Consider the following 19,154-nt stretch of genomic DNA (forward strand, 5'->3'; position numbering starts at 1 on the left):
TTTTAATATGAGCATCCATCACTAAAACAGCACAGAAAAGTGACGCAGGTCCCCTAAAAGATCATTTTTCAGCATCAAAGGTTAAAAATGTTTTTTAAATGGGTGCGTTTGAAAGGTTTTAGTTTCTACTGAGTTAATAATGCAGCGTTAAGTGTTTTTAGTGTTTGTGTTTTGAACCCCCAAATACACTTATCATAACCTAACCAAGCTTTTTTTTAAAGGAAAAGAAAGGAAAGGAAAAGATCTTCTTTAAAGGAAACTAGATGAAGAGCATTTTAATATTCCCACATGTTTTACAGCACGGTCAGAAACTGATTTATAATTCCAGGTCAGTGTGGCTGGGATGGGGGACCCAGTTTTCCATGGATGCAGGCATGTTTGAGAGGGCTGTAAAACATGTGATTTATAAAACCAAAAGCAGCGAGTTGTAAATTCATATTTACGGACATTTAAGTCAGGGTCGTGTTTACATTTCTAAACTACCAGATTTGGGACGAAAGGCAAATATAATAAAGTTCAAATTCAGAGTGAAATAGTTTTGCCAGAGGGCCAAATTTGGCTCACATGCCTTCCACTGTTGCAAAGTCCTGTCTTATTATTAATGATATACTCAGGCCTGGTTGTGTTGTCCACATCGATGTGTTTAAATGTAACCGTGTAATCACATTACATAATGATGTTATCATGATGTGCTTGTTTGCTTTACTGCAAAATGTCACATAGAGGTCGTTCTTAAATAAATAACAGAGAATCGGTGCCAGATAGACTCAGTGCTTTGGTATGACTTGAACAAATAACACAGAAATGTAATATCAGTCATGGCAGGGGCAACTACTGATTACTGCGGCACTTATGGCAAACACGCCAATTATTTTTATTTCATTTCGCCTCAGATGCACATATGCAAGCATGAAAAATAATAAAGTATGAAAACACGCTAATGAATTCCAGCCAAAAGGAGAGCGTGAAGTCATGAGTGTGCGTGTTTGTCTTATGTTTCAGCCTTTGAGAGTCTTACTGTCTGAAAGCTGCGCAGAGTGACAGTGTGGGAAGCTGAGGCAGCATCCTGGTGGAGGTGACTGAGACGGGCCCAGCCTCCGCGGCGGCTCCATCACTTCTGCTTCTGCTTTCCTTTTGGTCATCCCGCAGCTGCCGTTGTTTTCCACCGGTTGATCTACAGCATGCAAACAAAGGCTGACTATAAATCACAGCTGACTCTACAAGCATGAAATCAGCTCAGTGAGTTATACATCCTCCATAGATAAGGTGACTAAATAATTGAATTCAACCGCCTGGTGTGTAAACACATACAAGAAAAGTCTCATTGGAAGTCTCATATAAACCATGTGAAAACAAAAATGTCAAAAACCATTGCTATTCTCTATAAAACAAAGCATGTCCTGAACAAAAAATCATTATACACACTCTATTGTACTCTGTTGCTTCCATATATGACTTAGTGTCTGGAGATATGGGGTAATGCATATAAAACGAACCAATCAAACTATATAGAACCAACTAACATTTTGTTTATTAATCTGAATACCCTGAAATTTTATGATTTAGTTGAATATAAAATGGCACAGATAATGTATAAAGCACAAAATAACTTGCTTTGCCCCAGTACTCAGAAGCTGTCAAGTCAATATGACTTAAGGGGAACAGATTTCTTTAAAAAAAAACAAGATAAGGACAAATATAAAGCAGAGATGTGTTTCTGTTAGAGGAGTTAACCTGTGGAATAGTTATGACAGTGATTTAAAAAGGTGTAGTTCATTTTCCTTGTTTAAAGATATGTTTAAAAATAGAGTATTAGAAAAATATATATATCAAGAATGAAAAGAGCAAAAAAAACAAAAACAACTCTTGATTCTTTTGCTTTGATGTAGTTACTTATCTAAGCTGGAAAGTTTTTTTTTTTCTTGTTTGTTTGTTTGTTTTGTTTTTTCTTTGTTTTATTCTTTGCTTCGAGCCCTGTGTACAGGAGCTGCATGCAAAAAGATCTTTTGTTAAAAGGGTTGGCGTAATAAGCAAATGCTTCAGCCAATACCTTTTGATTAGCCTTGTCTCGTGCTTTCTTGCTTTGTGGTAGATCTTTGTTCTGTCTTCACTGAGATATTTGAATGCTAATCAATAAAACATCACTCACTCAAGAAATAAGAGCATCTTCTAGAAAAACATCTGAAGGGTTATCGTTTCAGGAGTAACAAGGAACTATTAAAGACAATAACCATTAATAAAAAAATACAAAAAATGTCTGATTAAAGGAAGATTAACCACCTTAAAGGTATAGTGGGTATTTGTTTCTCATAAATATACATGGATTAGTGTGCAATTACATGATCCAATAAACTGACCCATTCTCATAAACTTTGTTAAAGATACAAAGAAACGTGTTTGTGGTTTGTATGCATGTTGACTACAGTGGCCAGGAGGGACATTTTCCTTCTGACTCATTTTTAGTCATTTTATGTATGCAGCTACAAACCAGCCACACCTGCACGGATCAGACGCAGGGAAATGTGCATAAACATGCTAATTTATTCCACGTATTGTCCCAGTTACTTATTGCCAGCAGATTAGATATCAGACCCTCCCATCTCCAGACAGCTGACAACAGAAACACTTGCCTAATATTACGCCAGCTAATGTTAGGCTCCAACTCCAAAACAGTTTGATTACATTCCCACATTGTATGAGAGCTGGTTCGATAAACATCAGAGTCCAACAATGTTATGTCCACTTCAAAGAAAGCTTCACCAACATCAGCAAAAAGCACCGAACAGAGCAAACAGCAGCACTAATGACCGTTTAGCATATCCTCAACAGCCGCTTTGACTCCTTGACCAGTAAATGGCCTGTATTTGTATAGTGCTTTACTTCGTCCTTCGACCCCAAAGCACTTTACACTACATTCATTCACACACTGGTGATGGCAGCTACATTGTAGCCACAGCCGCCCTGGCGCACTGACAGAGGCGAGGCTGCCGGACACTGGCACCACCGAGCCCTCTGACCACCACCAGTAGGCAACGGGTGAAGTGTCTCGCCCAAGGACACAACGACCGAGACTGTCAGAGCCGGGGCTCAAACCGGCAACCTTCCGATTACAAGACAAACTGCCAACTCTTGAGCCACGATCCACCAGACTCTTTAGGAGTAAATACAGGCAAACGCTTCTTACTTGGACTTGACATCTGAGGTAAATGGTGGATTGACATCCTTCCACAGATCTTGGCCAATCTGGATCAGGTCCAAACTGTAGTAAAATCACACCGGCTGGCTGTGGCCATTAAGGGGTACAGGGGTACTGTAGCTGCTACAGGACAAGCATGCTATAGGACAACTGTGTGATTTAAGATTATGCACTTGAATTGGTAGGGGGTAAGAAAACAGACCTCAAGTGATCTAATCTGCAATCTGCTAACATCTAGTAATAAAAAATGTACACACTGTAACTTTAAACTAATAATTTTCACATTTAGTCATATCATTATAGGAACTCCTTCCTGGAGGGACATTCAGCACCTTCCTCCACTGCTGACAGTTACTTTAACCAGGCTTGCTAAAATGCCAGTGTTAAAACCTGGTGCGCTGGCACCATCAGACCAATTATGACAGCATCACAGAAAGGCAATGTCAAGTCATAAAAATAAGAACTAAGATTTGGTTCAGACATTATAAGAGAGACGTGCTACTTAAAGTATACAGCTTGAGAGAGAGAGAGTCAGTAATAACACAAACAGTGATAGAAGTAGAACTTTCAGGTTATGTAAACCTTATTTTTTTAGCAAAGTAAGGAAAATATAAAGCAAATTTAGCTGAACTGACTTTTAATTCTAATGATTTAAATTCAAGTTAATTTAGATAATGCTTAAAAACAACTGAGCACATAAAAGTCTGGAGGCTTCCCACAATGCTAACTGGCAAATCCTACTTCTAGAAGGACTTTTTGTCCCATAACATCTTCAAAATATCTTCTCATTTCTTCTGCACAAAGCTGACTGTCAGGTTTGGCTGTGTGGCAGCCAAACTGTGGACCCAGATGCAAGACTTGGATAACGGGAGTAAATATAAAGCAAACCAGTCCTTTAATGCCGATTGTACCAAAAGTACAAATCAGAGAAACCATCAAGAGATAAAAGAATAATGACGAGCACAGACATATACTGACAAGGAAAGAAGACGAGAGGAAAACAGGCAGGAGACACAGAAGTAACAAATCAGGGATAAGGAGACGAGGGAAGTACGATGCACATGAGACAAAATAAAGCAGGAAACAACTTACGCCTAGATAAAGACTCAAATATCCAAACGTCACATGGAAACACCTACGAGGACGAGACTGGAGGAGCAGAATGGGAATTCACAAACCTTTAACCATGTAAAGCCAATAACTAAAGGCACAAATAACAAAAAGCACAGAGGAATATAAAATAAAACAGAACATGAACAGAAGAGCATGCACAAGCGGTGTGATATAAATGACTTTACAAAACCCAAAAGAAATCACAAAACTTAAAAACTGTGGCATTTTGCTGCCATGATTTTGGTCCGCTTGTCCTTTGAGGTTGAAGGGTCACTGCAAATCAATCCAAAGTTGTTCTGGGTGATTGCTTCTGTCCAGTGACCAAATATTTCTGATCTAATGAGAGCGGTCTCTTCTGGGATTACAAAGTGGTAGGGAACAGAGGGACATGCTTGATTAGGATAAAAGTCACCAGATTTCAACTCAGATGAACATCCGTTGAACATTTTGAACTAGCACGTTTGACGAACTTGAAGAATATCCTTTGAGGAATGCTTTTCTATCTCCTCCGATTCGTAGAATCAATACAAAGCATGTGGAAGGTTATATAATGGAGCATGTCATCCTTTTAGAAAGAAGCAGGTCACTCCCCAGAAGTAAACTGCTGTACCCAAGGAAGGAAATTTAGTGGCCATTATGCCATTTATGATTACCACTATATTACTGCTACCATGAATGTACCTTTGTATCAGTACAGGCTGTTGCTTAAGTGATAAAACGTGGGCGTATCCTGCCCATAAAAGGAGCTGCACCTCAGCTCGCTTCACCAAAATCAGCAGAAATGTGTTCTCTGTGCATCGTCCAGCAGCACTGATCAACAACAAGCCGCGTCTGTGCATGAAGGCTCATTATTTGCTCGAGTGACCCTCGGGGCCACGGCGGCGTCCGAGCTATAACGCGCTATGTGAACTAAACACACAATGACATGCAGCTGCAGGGCGAGGGCAGCCATGCTGGGTCAGAGCGAGCTCACGTAGGGATCAGGTTTGCAGATGGTTTGTCAGCAGGCTTTGGATGAATTAGTTCTTGAGATCCGCTCGTTTAACGCGCTGTTTGCTTTGGAGCTTTGCTATCGTCAACAATTTGCAGACGTGAGACGGGCTTTCTCAAAGGGTTTAGCTAAATTAAGGGCGCATTCGTCATGTACGAAACAACAAGCCAGCTCCCAGATCCCCTGATGTGAGTGATTTCCTCACTCGTAATCACGCTAGTTTCAACTGCTGCTGAGAATAAATAGAGGAAATTAGAAAGCTGTTGCAGCTCAGAGCCATTATTCCTTCTAGTAATGAGACAAAAGGCAGCATACATCATAATAAAGACTCTTTGTTATTATATGTTTATTAGAATGTAATTGTTTCTACTTTACGTGCTTAAGATCGTGTTTTGTGCATCAGATGCTGATTTGGAGATTTAGAAATCAATCCTGACGTTAAAGTTACTTGTTCGGTTATTTCTTCCAACATTTGATTTTTGTTACATCGCCGACAGCAACATGTTTGGATTCTCCATCTTTTCTTGCTGTAGGTGGAGTTTATGTTTTTATGGTGCACTGAAATATGGGCCAGCAGCATCCATCGACATCATCGTCAAATTTAATCTAATAAAACGAAATCATATTTTCCCTTTTTAGTAAGCGTGACTTTAAATGTGTCACAGGATAAAAACCTTAACCCTAGCATCTCCTGCCCCCCCATCAGTGGCCTAAAAACCTACTATAGTCAGTGTGTGTTCATGGCTGGGGCTTGCTGAGCCTTGGTGGGACATGGTTATGGAGGGAGGGGTTCACCCTCCCCAACGCTCCCCCGACTGTTGGTCCTGGAGTGCGTGGCTGGATGTTCTGGCATGGTCGCTGGCCCGCTCCCTTGTTTGTCCTTAGCTTTGAGGTATTTCCATACTGTATACCTATATATAGTTTAGTATTTAGCTACGAGCCCGACACAGAACTCACCATATTAGCCAGAGGTCCCTTTACTACGGTTCGGAGCCGCGGACCTTCAGTAACAGTAATAAATCACAGCAATAGTACATTCATGTAGTTGTAAACAGCATGATAATATATTAAGTAATCCAAAGTATTCAGAATACGTTACTCTCATTGAGTAATGTAACGGAATACGTTACAGAATACATTTTGGGACATGTATTCTGTAATCTGTAATGAATACATTTTTAAAGTAACCTTCCCAACACTGTATATATTTATGCCATATATGATATAAATATATTGCCTCTCGCTGTGTGGATGTGCTCCTGTCCTGTCCTGACAAATGTATTTTTGATTCATGTTCCATTTGCTGACATGAAAATGGGATTATTACTGATGCAAATAATCTCCCTTTACTAATTCTCACTAATATTCACATTTTAAATGAAAAAAGAAATGCTGTGAATTAAAATTATACAAATGTTTGTGTCAGTGCTTCTTTTTTTCTGCATTTCGATCTCTGCATTTTAATAAGATAATAATAATAATAATTATTATTATTATTATTCTGACCTCATTAGAAACAATTCCTAGGATGGCCCATATTTTGCTGTATCTACGGGGTGATGGAGACACTTCCGTTGGAGACCTGTCACATTTGTCATCAGTATTTAGTGTTTATGACGTAGCTGCTGCTTGGAAATGTTTCACATTCCCACAGCCACAGACAGTCCTTCATGTTGTTCGTATATACTTTGGAATGTGGATCAATCCGACAGCTTTGATGGGTTATTTCGTTTGTCACATTTCCAGTGTGAACGCACTTCACACCAAAATCCAGACGAGAAGCTTCGACATGAGAAATGATCACTTTTTGTTCCCACTCGAACTCACTGTGGTTTTCCATCTTCCTCTCAATTTATTTTGATCCGTTTCCTGCCTCCTTCACACATCAGTTCCCTCCCTCACCCTCCCCTTTACTTTCACTCCCCTCTTCCTCATTACTCCCCTCTCTCATTCTGTTCACTCATAGCAGTAATGTACCGGCTGCCTGGACTCTTCTCCTCCTCCTCGTCTCCTAACCGGATTGTCCAGCAGGGACTCTGTAGGAGCCTCTGGGGGGAGTGACAGTGCAGAGGACCAGCTGTACCCAGGTGGAGAATCCACATTGAAAACTGGATGTGAAGGTAAGTCTGCTGGTGATGAGACAAAGCCAAAGAAAAGCTCGGTTTGTGCAGAGTATGTTGTAACAGGATAAAGGTTTCTGTTTGTCCTGCAATTAGACTCATTCCAACTTCAGATGATGGATCAAAGTACAGTTATTATGAAGTCATTTGGAGAAGCGGGGTTGCGTTCCCTCCAAATGTTTCATAATTGGCTTTGCTTTGACCTGAAGTGTTTTTCTTGTTATTTCACCCCTTAATCTGCTACGAAGCAGGCGTTTCTCATCATACTCATCATAATGCTCTTCTGGATCTATCTTCTTAACAGCCACAGCGGTGACCGTGGCTCAGGATCTTGCAGCATCTGCGCTCCTGATCAGAACAGCTGGGAGATTTCTCTCCACTGCTTCCTGTCAGGTTCTGATTTTCACAGAAAATAATTTTCCTGATTTTAAACACCAAACGTCTTCAGACCTGCTGCCTCGCGAAACCCCGATATGTTTGCAGTATAGTTATGCTTCCAGCACCCTTTATCTCCACGCGCTGCTCTTTCAGGTGCAGCATCTCTTGATGAATAATTAAGTGGAGTACAGATAGAGTTCATTTCAGCTTCGTGGACACTGACCCCCCTGCGGAGCTCCGATAGCTCCAGCTGCATTTGGATCCTGGGAAAACTGTCTCTATTCAAAAAGATAGCCTTAATCAGAAACACACCTCCGACGTGCACTGACTCTACTGTCCCGTCTGTGCTGCTGACGTACTGAAAAAACTGTAAATTTTAGGATTTAATAAAACACCTCTAAAGTTCTGAGCTGCATTCCCACCTCCAGAATCAATAGCACCCACGGGACACGAGGCGTAGATGTGAATGTCTGCACGAGAAATTTCTCAGTGGAGACACAGAACTCTCCAAGCTTCAGGATTTAAGAGGTCCTTGGCTGGCGTATAACACGTCTGCTGGGTTATTGACTGCCGGGAGTGATTACGGTCCCCTGTGCCACGTTTTTCTGGCAACCTCTCGACTTTCATGACGATCATCTTTCTCACTGCGGCTGCTGCTGCAGGCAGCTCACGAGGAAACAGATCAGGTGTCGTAGCAGATAAGACCGAGTGAGTCTCATGGGTGGATATTTCACCTTTTTTCATATGCAGCTAATTCGGCTTAATCTGTGATATTACACTGTAGTTCCCATTTGATCTAGGAAGAGAACGTCTGCAAATGCAAACATTAACGTTTTGTCAGAATGCAGCTCTGATGTGGAAAATGTGATGAAGTGTAAAACTGTACCTGCTGTGCATGTCTTTGATGGTGAACAGTTCCACCTGCTATCAGTAAGTAAATAGATCAAATGTCAATACAATGGTGTGCATTACAAAACAAAGTGGATTTAGTGATAGTGTTCATAACTTGAGTCACATAAAATTAACCAAAACAAAATAGAGAAACTAGATTCTTCTTCCAGCAACACTAAATTTCTGAACTATGATACAGTGGCCCTGAGGTAACAAAGCCAAACCCAACATTTAAACACAAAACAATAAGATCAAAAAGAGGAATAAAAGTATAAAGTGTCATTTTGTTGCTGTTTTTCTAGTTTTTACAGCCACCGTATTATTCAGACAGCACAAACAGTTTGAAGGATTTAATAAGTTTATACTATATTAGAACTTAGCCATATATGCATGTTTGCCGCTTCAGCGCGGCAAACATGCATCATTTTGTCTGAGGTCAAACACTGAATGCATCTCTGCATACACCCTACACCTCCTATGGGAGCTGAGCATCTATTAATACTAAATAAGACATCCTATCTGAGCACGTGGGAAGCGGTTCCATAACAAGCAGTGACATAAGAGAATATTTCTAATTATAAACAAAAAAAGGGCTGTAATGGTTTTATTTTGTTACTTCAGAATCTGAGAAAAGTCAAAGGCTTTTAATTTATAGCCTGGACTTAAATCTACTTAAATGTAATTCTTAAACACAAACACTCTGGAGCCTTTGGTCATATAAGTACAACACATAAATCCTCATACGTATTTCTTTTCTTTACTCTTTTGCTGTGAAATTACAGAAGCTTCAGAGTTGAGGATTTTAATATATTTGTAAAATACCTGTTTTATATCCCTTTAAGTGTAAATAAATTTAATTTAACCCCAAGTTTTAACTTAAAAGATTCTCAAATATCTTTTTAGCAGGTGAGTGAAAGACTCTCGGGTGATGCTAGAATATAATATTATAGGTTGTGGATGAAATGTGCGTATCTCTGTGAGTAATTCGCTGGAGAGAAGACCCAGATGCACTGAAGTAGGTTAAACAAACAAAAGAACATGCCTCTAACGGCTGATAGAAAAAAAAAAAATAAAGATGCACAAAGTCCAGTACGTTAGTGAAACAAAACAGGGGAAAAGGGGAAGGAGTAGCAGGACAAACAACAGAAGGACAAACTGACGAGTGACACGAGCAAGCAAGATCGTATTTACACACACAGGGTGTCATAAAGAAGGGATAAAAGGGAAGCACAAATGTTATTACCCAAATAATACAGGAAGTCACTGAGAAGATAAGGAAGACGTAAAACAAAAGCACACATGGCACTGGAAGGAAACCAGAAACTTCTAAATGAAAAAATAAAATAAAAAATCAGTGGATCGCACAGGGACCTGGACAATCTCCAGCTACTGATTTCCACCATGAGACGATCACTAAACAGCATCCTGCCTGATCCCAATCTCATTCACAAAGTACAGATTATATCACGGCTCTCTGATATATAAAGCTAAGAATATCTTTTCAGACTGTCCTTCAATTAGAAATGGTTATGACAGCAGCCAGAGCCCGTCATAGAGCCTGTCCACTTTACATTAATGCCATTATTTTAAAAAATGACTGCAGTTCACCTAGAGGGCGCTGATGAGACTGAAAGAATTAAATGCTGTCCTAATAAAAAATCCCATATTTACTATTAATTACATATATCAGTACTGAAATAAAAATACACTAATATCATTTTTGATTATTTTCCAGGAACGTTGCCTTTAAAACACAAGTATTAGCTAATCTCAGCTAAACATCTCATACAAAACGCTGTGTGGTGATTAAAGGTGATGTACCAACCAGCTGTTACTTACTCAACAGAAGAAACAAAAAGGGCAGATGCCAAAAAATGGTTCTTGGTGTTTAAACTATGTACATTGTTTCTTTCTCTGTTGTCTAAAATGTCACCCCAACTTCTAGTGACCAAAGAGTTGGTGAAAGAACAGGTGCTCAAAAAATATCATAACATCTGGAAACAAACTACATAACTTATCCTAAAACAGAATTATTACAAAGCTAGCATCTGGAGTTAAATACAGATTACTTTGTACCCAAGTCTCGTTTGGTTTAATTTTCACACGCTAATACTTTCATCGAGTTAGATTACGGCTAAAGGTAACATCAGACAGTAGTAGTCCACAGTAGTTTGTGGAGTGGGGTCTAAACCAGGGGTGTCAAACTCAAATACACAGTGGGCCAAAATTCAAAACTGGAACAAAGTCGCGGGCTAACGTTAATATTTATTGAAATATATTTATTCCTCCAGATATAAGAATGAATCTTTTCTTATGGACTCAAACACGTTTTGCTGAAAAACTGAATATGGAACAAGCAAAGCTTAATACGAAACAATATATATATTAGCTGTATAATACCAGTAGGCCAGCTCTAATAGTAATTTGGTGTGGCTTCGCGGGCCAAATGTAATTAGTCTGCGGGCCAAATTTGGCCCGCGGGCCAGAGTTTGACACCTATGGTCTAAACCAGTGGTTCTTAACCTTGTTGGAGGTACCGAACCCCACCAGTTTCATATGCGCATTCACTGAACCCCTCTTTAGTGAAAAATAAAATATGATTTTTTTCAAATTCAAGACATAGATATGTTTTTTATTGGTGCACAAAATGAGCCGTGCATGTCACGGTGGAGGCTCTGCCGAACCCCTGAGACCGACTCACCGAACCCCTAGGGTTCGATCGAACCCAGGTTAAGAACCACTGGTCTAAACTAAGACACTAATTCAGAAAACAGGTTTGGAGGACTTGTGGTGAATTTCCCGTGGGACTAAATTAAGACTCTATTGAGAAGAAAGGGCAGCAGGCAGCCTCCTTCATGTCGACCGCTCTCCTTTGTACACCGTGAATTACATCATTGATCTTCATGATTGCATTTCTCTCCTGCTGGTTTATCGGGCTGTGGTGAATTAAAGCTGTCGTGCACTAAGCTATTCGATGCTCCTCGAGTTTACGATCATATTCCTGCTACGGGCCATAAAATGTGCCAGTCGTATAGTTTATATGCAGGGCTTTGGCACATAAATAGCATTTGCAAGGGCAGTAATTTAAAAGTGACTACACGTTGGTGATAGTGATTGTCCCGCTTACATCATGAAAACACTGACAAATGGGGTGATTGTGGCTCTGTGATAATGTGTGTGTCGGTTGAGCAACTACAAATGGTTTGTCACTGAAAGCTCGAGAGATAACGCAGTCCAAATATTGCCTCATGGATGAGGGAAGTAAATAAGGAAAGCAGGCAGATGGAGAAAAACAGGATGGCTGGCGCCCAGGTGAAAAGGTTAAATTGGGGACGGGAAGATAATGACCTGTGGTGGTGGGAGAGTGGAAGGGTCATTGCTGTCAGCCCATCTGCTGTTGTTGTGAACCTGCAGTTTAATTGACTGAGTCCGAACTAAGTGGATTTAGCATATTTTTGTTTCCACGGTTTATTTCTGAAACAGTTTGGCTGAGCAAACATCGTTTATCAGACGTCACCGAGCAACTCGGAGAGAGCGGTGCATCGTCTGCAAAAGAAGATCATCTCGTTCCTCCAAACCACATCCATGTAAACCAGATTATATCAAAGAAATATTCCACTATGGTTTAAATTGTGCTTTCTTAACAAATATTCAATATTCGACAATGAGCACCTTTTTATATTTTAACATTGTTGTCTGGCTATTTTCAGCTCACTGCCCAGTCTGCTGATTTTTCATTCACACCTGGGGATTTTTGTACAGTCAGTGTGAGGCAGAAAGATGCCTGGTTAGAGTTAGAAAAATAAGATGAATACAATTTCTTGGTTTCTAGAATCAGGGATCCATACTGAGGAGTTTCAGGGACATCCATATTGCAAACATCAATGTCTGCGTCCATATAAGACATTTAATCTCATTAGCTTGGGTTCTACCGTTTTCAGTTGTGTAATCAACTAAAAAAACAATCTGAGGTTTGTCAACTCTGTTACAAAAACAGGTTTTTAGTCTCAGACCAGAGATGGGTTAATGGGTAATCTGATTACTTTTTCAAGTAACGAGTAAAGTAAGGGATTACTATTGCAAAAACGGTAATTAGATTACCGTTACTTTCCCGTAGGAACGCTGCGTTACTGCGTTACTAAAACTGTGATTTCTTTGCGAGAATGTCTCATGACAGTGACTTAAGCGAGTGCGACGTTCGTGACAACAGCTGTGTGCAGATCAACAATGGATCATATATCGAGTGCAGAGAGAGTATGAGCGTGCAGCGTTTAAAGCGTGGAAGTACTGACCTTACTTTGAGTTTGATTCCATAAAAAGTGACAAAAACATTAGTGTCCGTTGTGCGTGGGAAGAAAACTTCTTTTTACAGCAAAAAACCCCCTAAACTTCCAAACAAGCACCGAGTAGCTACGACGTAATGGGAAACTCACAGAGAAACTCACGGATTCGTCCACTGACCGCAGCACACCTGCACCAGGGTAAGGTAAACCTCCGCCTACCCTAGTCCTGCTTTACAGGTGAAAATAGAGCAAAAGGACCGCTAGTCTTTGACTTTATTTATTTTCTGCTGTGTTTTACTTGCATCTATGTGAAAGAGTGAGTGTTAACACACAAAAAAAATATTTTATGTGCTGGAATGTGCAGAAAATAGGTTAAAATGTTGTCAGAGAATGTTGCAGATAATTAAATTTTTGCTTGATGCATAAAGTTAAAAGATTAAAACTAATAAAACAAGTTTTAAAAAGAGACTTTTCCATTTGATTACATTTTGTATGATGATTATGTAGAAAAAGTAGAATTGGGCTGAAAGATCTATCACTTTATCACCTATTCAGGTTGTAAATCGTGTTTTTAAAAAGTAACTAAGTACTAAGTAATTAATTACTTTTGAAAATAAGTAATAAGTAAAGTAACGGGATTACTTTTTGGGGGAAGTAATCAGTAATTAGTTACTGATTACTTTTTTCAAGTAACTTGACCAACACTGTCTCAGACACTCAATTTGTTAAAAAATAACTTGAAACACTCTCTTAACTACAACTTCAGTCCTGCTCAGTGTAAAAGTTACTTTAGATGCTCCTTTATGCATTTTAGGGGGCAGCTCCACATATTTCATATGGCAGATTTTTACACCGGATGCCCTTCCTGAAACAACCCCCAAGGAATTTGTATCTCCAGGATCAAACTGGGGACTTGTTGGGTGATTGTGCAAACCACTGCACTGTGGAGCCACTTCTGCTCAGTATCACAGATGGCAGGTTTAAAACACAGGAAAAAGACCAAAGCCAACAACGTATGTTGGTTTTGTATGTTGGTCTGCAGACTGTCTGACAGCAAACTGCCTTTGGCTCTCACAGAAAGTTGGTAAATCTTTAAGAAAAACAATTCCACATATTTTCCAATTACAGAACAAAATGTGCCAGTAAACGGAGTGTGTTGAGGACTCATTTTGAGCAGTGGATAAATCAAGATTTGTTGCTCTAGTGAGTATTGAAAATAAACTAAGTTAACTTAGTTAATGTTGGTTAATGGATACGAAGGAACAGGTCACCCAGTGGAGCCTGGGGAGACATATTTAGACAGAGATGTGTCTTTAAATCTGCATTTGGTTGAAAATAACAGTCTTCCTTCTTAAAATAGTCTAGCTTGTGTAACTCAGTCATGACCATTTTAGTCAATCAAACGTTGTACAAAAAAACAGCGAACATAAAGATGTATTTACATTTTAGAAGCAACAGTTATGTGATCTTCAATAACATGAGGGGTGGGTGGGTTACATTTTAATAACCAGTTTAGTCTGGTTCTGGCACAAAGAGCTCCAGGAGGGAGGTTTACACATGTTCACAGTGGTCTCCAAGGGTCTGCATACGTCTTCCAAAATCTGTGACTGAATGCACCTCAAAACTGAGCTTTTCGGTGTATTTAGGGGGGAAATAAGGTCTGCGTATGAAGTGCATCAACCCCAGATGTGCTGAAAAAGTGGACTGAACTTGTTTTTTGTGTTGAGTGACCCGATGTTTGTAAAGCTCTCCTTGCTAATCAATTGCAAACATAATTCTCTCTTTTTAACTTCGCCAGGGGAGCCGCCAAGGTCATGATCGACTGGCCCAATGTGACGGCGTCCGGCAACCAGGAGCTGGGCCTGAAACCCGAGGAGCTGCAGAAGTCCAAATGTGTCCTGGGTTTCATTCCCGTCATCTACTACAGCATTCTGCTCTCCATCGGAGTACCAGGTACACGAGCCAGCACATAAACCAATCAGAAAACAGGGAATCGCACATGACTCAAGAGATCAATATAAATGTGAGTTAGAGGTACATTAATACTTTTATAATGGGGACTGGATAGTGGATAATACACTCAGGGATGTCTGTTTTCACAGTTTATGTTCATTTCATTAGCTGATAATGAGGTTGTGTGTGAATTTACCCAATTATTATCTCCAGCTAACCATGTTAGGATCAACTCGTACACGACTTATCAGACTCTCGCACCAGCTACGTCTTCATTATCATGTTTCACTTTTACAAGTCAGTGATGACGTGAAATTGAGGCATTCAGATGTCCTCTTTGCTTTTTCACATAACTGCTCCCAAAGGGAAAAAATTCTCAGAGCCGAAGAGCCAACGTCTGCAATCCTGGAGGGTCGAAAACTACGATCCGAATAGCTGCAGTGGAAATATCTTACTGCTGACAAGACGTCTGGGATGAAATAGTACAGAGGAGATTGTGTGTCTGACAGCGTGCAGGGAGACAATAAAAACAGCGTCTTGTAACATTTTTTTTTTAACATACTTTAAAAAGCAGAAGCAGAAACTCTGAGTTTAGAAAACAAGGATTTAAACAGAAACATTTATTATTAGCTTTATTATTAACTGTAACATTTAAATATTAATGTGATCCATCTCAGTAATTTAGTCTCTCAAGTAAACTGCAATGCCAAATTGATTTAATTAACTTTAGGGCTGATTTAATGTTTCCTATGAATTTATACTAATGAAAACAAACAGTCAAATGCTACACAGCTTTAGATACTCTGCTTTTGCCACTGACCTTTCATTGGCATCACCAACTGTTCTTTAGGCCTGTGTGAGGCCTTAACTTGGTTGTATTGATCCTTCCCAAAGACGCTGCCACGCCATAGTGTATTTTTCTTTGCTAAGTTTGCTGTCATTACGAATATCCATAAAATACTAAACAACGATATTGTCATGAATTACAAGATGAGAGCCCAAATGCAGACTGTTAGCGAAATGAAGTAACAAAAGGCAACGTTTCACTTCAGCAGATAAAAGTCTAACGAAAAATGAAGAATATAAAAAAATAAATCTCCACCTGCAGTGTTGGTTTGTCCTTCAGCTTGAGGGCCCTGCACACTATCTTAGAGAATAAAACTGATCATTTTAAGACACAGAAATAGCAGTACAGCAAGTAAAACATGAAGAAAGTAACTAAGCAGCAGAATGCATGCACAAAACTAAACTTAGCTCGATGAAAGCACAGAAGGAAAACACACCGGGGAAAACTGAGGGATTAATTAATATAAACAGTAACTGGAACTAAGAACTAAAGACTCAGAAGACTGAGGAAATACACAAAGAAGCTCCTGCCACAAATGTAAACAACACGCAGACTAAGAATCAAAAAGAAAATATTTAATAATAAACAGAATTAGAAGGTCCAAAACATTAAAACCCCTGAGTTTAAGTCTCGGACTTAAACTCGGGATAATGGCCCAAATATTGATTTAATTTCCCCTCAAATTCCCTGAAAGTTGTGCAGACATGCAGCCCAGTGCAGCGCTTGTTGTCTCTGCCTTTTAAGAAAAAGATGAAATGAACCATTTCACAGATTTCTTTATGCAACTAAACCAAAATCCTTGTAGGATCTAGTCTTGCCAGAAAGTCTTGGGGGGTTTATTATTTGGGCCATTATCCTTAGGTTGCTTTATTTCAGTATTCACTGGGACATAAAAGTGATCACCAGTGTCAACAGTCAGATCGAATAAAAAGGTTTATTAATCTACTGCAAAATACAGATTTAAAGAGCTTTTATTTTCATGACTTTTATCCTTTTAATCTCATTTCCTCTTCTTTGTTTGTCCCAGTAAACATCCTCACAGCAGTGGCCTTGTGCAGGCTGGCGTCCCGCACTAAGAAGGCTCTGTACTACTACCTCTTGGCAGTGACGGCCTCAGACATTCTCTCCCAGCTCTTCATCATCTTCGTCGGCTTCCTGCTGGAGACGGCAGTTTTTCACCGGGACGTCCCCGCTCTCCTGCTGCGCTCCGTCAGCGTCGCCGAGTTCGCAGCCAACCACGCTTCCATATGGTCCACCGTACCGCTCACCGTGGACCGCTACGTGGCGCTGTGCCACCCCCTCCTCCACCGGCAGATCAGCTACCCGGCACGAGCCAGGAAGATTATCGGGGTGGTCCTGGCGGCATCGATCGCATCGGGCGTGCCTTTCTTCTGGTGGTCGGACATGTGGAGGAACAGCCATCCGCCCACAGCGCTGGACGCCGTCCTCATATGGACGCACGTGACTATCATCTACTTCCTGCCGTGCAGCATCTTCTTTGTGCTGAACTCTCTGATAATCCACACGCTGAGGGTGAGGCAGAGAGAGCAGCGCTGTCAGGAGGAGCAGGGGACCAAGTCGGTCCCGCTGCAAAGACTCGGGAAAACCACGGCCATGCTGCTCGCCATCACCTCAGTGTTCTCAATCCTGTGGGCGCCCAGAACCATCGTGGTCATCTACCACCTGTACGTGTCCACTGTTCATCGAGACTGGCGCATCCACCTGGCCTACGACCTCTCCAACATGCTGGCCATGCTCAACACCGCAGTCAACTTCTTCCTCTACTGCTTCGTCAGTAAGCCTTTCCGCAGCGCCGTGCGGGATGTCGTACTGCTCAGGGGCTCGCCGCTCTACTCTCGCCGCGCTCTGCCCCAGCAGCAGGTCCCCACCAACGCCTCCATTTCCTCTCTGTACAGTGGGAACAGCAAGCGGTTTCAGCGGGACTTCACCCCCTTGTCACCTCATGGGGCCAGAAAGCCCTCATGACCCTGTGACTTGTCCTCTTAATCCAAAACACCCATCGTCCCACGGTCCCGGTGCACTCCTCACCCCAGGGACGCGTACTGTGTTCCGGCTACGACTGTGGGCAGCGACCGGTCGGCCCTGGGGCGCTCTCAGAGGGCCTGATTGCGGCTTAGCATGATTTTCGTCTTACAGTGTTTGACCTCGTGTTGTTTGTCCACGTAAATCAGATAACGTGACAGCGTATTTATTTTTCTCGAGAAGAATCTGAGGAAATAAAAGTCGATTTTTTTTCCATAGATGGTAGTAATGTGACTGATTTGTTTATTAAAAAGGACAAAATCCCTTTTTGAACAATAACGTAAGCCCAGATGTAGATTCATGTTAATATTAAAGACTTTTTGCATATTAAGTGCAATCAGTGATCGTTGCTGTTCCTTTGGTCGTGTAAAGTGGTGTGACATTCACTCTGGAAGCTGCAAAGATGTCAGAATAAGAGTGATAATGTTGAATAAACAGTTTTTTCTGCAGTTGTATAAAGACAAGGAGTGACTCAGTAGGCAGTGTGACAGGACTGTCACTGCACTGGCATTAAAAACCATCCAACTTGACAAAGCCTCAAATGAAAGCTCGGTTTTTTAAGCCACAGGCTTTTCAGACAACTGTATCACTCACCAATGTGGCCTCAGCTCTAGCCTGATGGATGATCTGATATCGTCGTGTTGGTGTTGTTCCCAGATCATCATGAAAATGTTGTTCCAGGTTCAACATTGCAAGTGACCAATCACATTATTGTGACGTTATTCTTTTGCGCACCAACCCATTCGTGCAATTATGAAATTCCAATGTTGCAAGGACAATATCAATTCTGCTTAGCATTTATTAAAGGGTTAGGGTCCGTTGATTGGCGGACAAAGGCGGTTTCTCGCAGCTTAAGTACAGTTTTTTGTTTTACGCCGGTTTTTCCCGAAGTCGCAAAAGTATGACATCACAACATTCTGATTGGTCACTTGCAATGTTGATCCTGGAACAACCTTTAGTATGATGATCTGGGAACAACACCAACACGAGGATATCAGATCGTGCCTAGCCTGATAGTCTGCACTAACACTAACACTACACTCACAAGGAAGCGTGGACGCTTTTGCATGCACAGCCACTGCATTTCCACCAAACGATGTAAAAGTCGCAAATGTTCTACCATCTAATTGTAAATATGCACAAATTAAGACTGTTGTTGACCTTCAAAGAATTGAGTTCTATTCTCAGAGTTTATATGTAGTCCACTTTTGATGACAGAGTATATATTAAATATCGGCTGCATATAAAAACTGACCATAGCCACTGTGACATCACCCACTGATCACTGAAGATCAGTTGTAAAGCCTCAAAATAAAGCATTAGGTATCTTAGTCTTCTG

General features: G+C 40.8%; 1 protein-coding gene across 1 annotated transcript; it reads left to right on the forward strand.

Annotated features, from left to right (window-relative positions):
* The first annotated feature begins 1,051 nt into the window (after positions 1-1,051).
* Positions 1,052-17,895, forward strand: gpr142 (G protein-coupled receptor 142). Its single transcript, XM_087845150.1, has 4 exons — positions 1,052-1,239; positions 7,270-7,420; positions 14,771-14,925; positions 16,800-17,895. The coding sequence occupies exons 3-4, from the start codon at positions 14,787-14,789 to the stop codon at positions 17,756-17,758; spliced, it is 1,098 nt and encodes a 365-aa protein (XP_087701276.1). The 5' UTR covers positions 1,052-1,239; positions 7,270-7,420; positions 14,771-14,786; the 3' UTR covers positions 17,759-17,895.
* Positions 17,896-19,154: the final 1,259 nt, after the last annotated feature.

This window comes from Neolamprologus brichardi, chromosome 8 (assembly GCF_056152115.1).
Source record: "Neolamprologus brichardi isolate AB-2024 chromosome 8, ASM5615211v1, whole genome shotgun sequence".
Classification (NCBI taxonomy): domain Eukaryota; kingdom Metazoa; phylum Chordata; class Actinopteri; order Cichliformes; family Cichlidae; genus Neolamprologus; species Neolamprologus brichardi.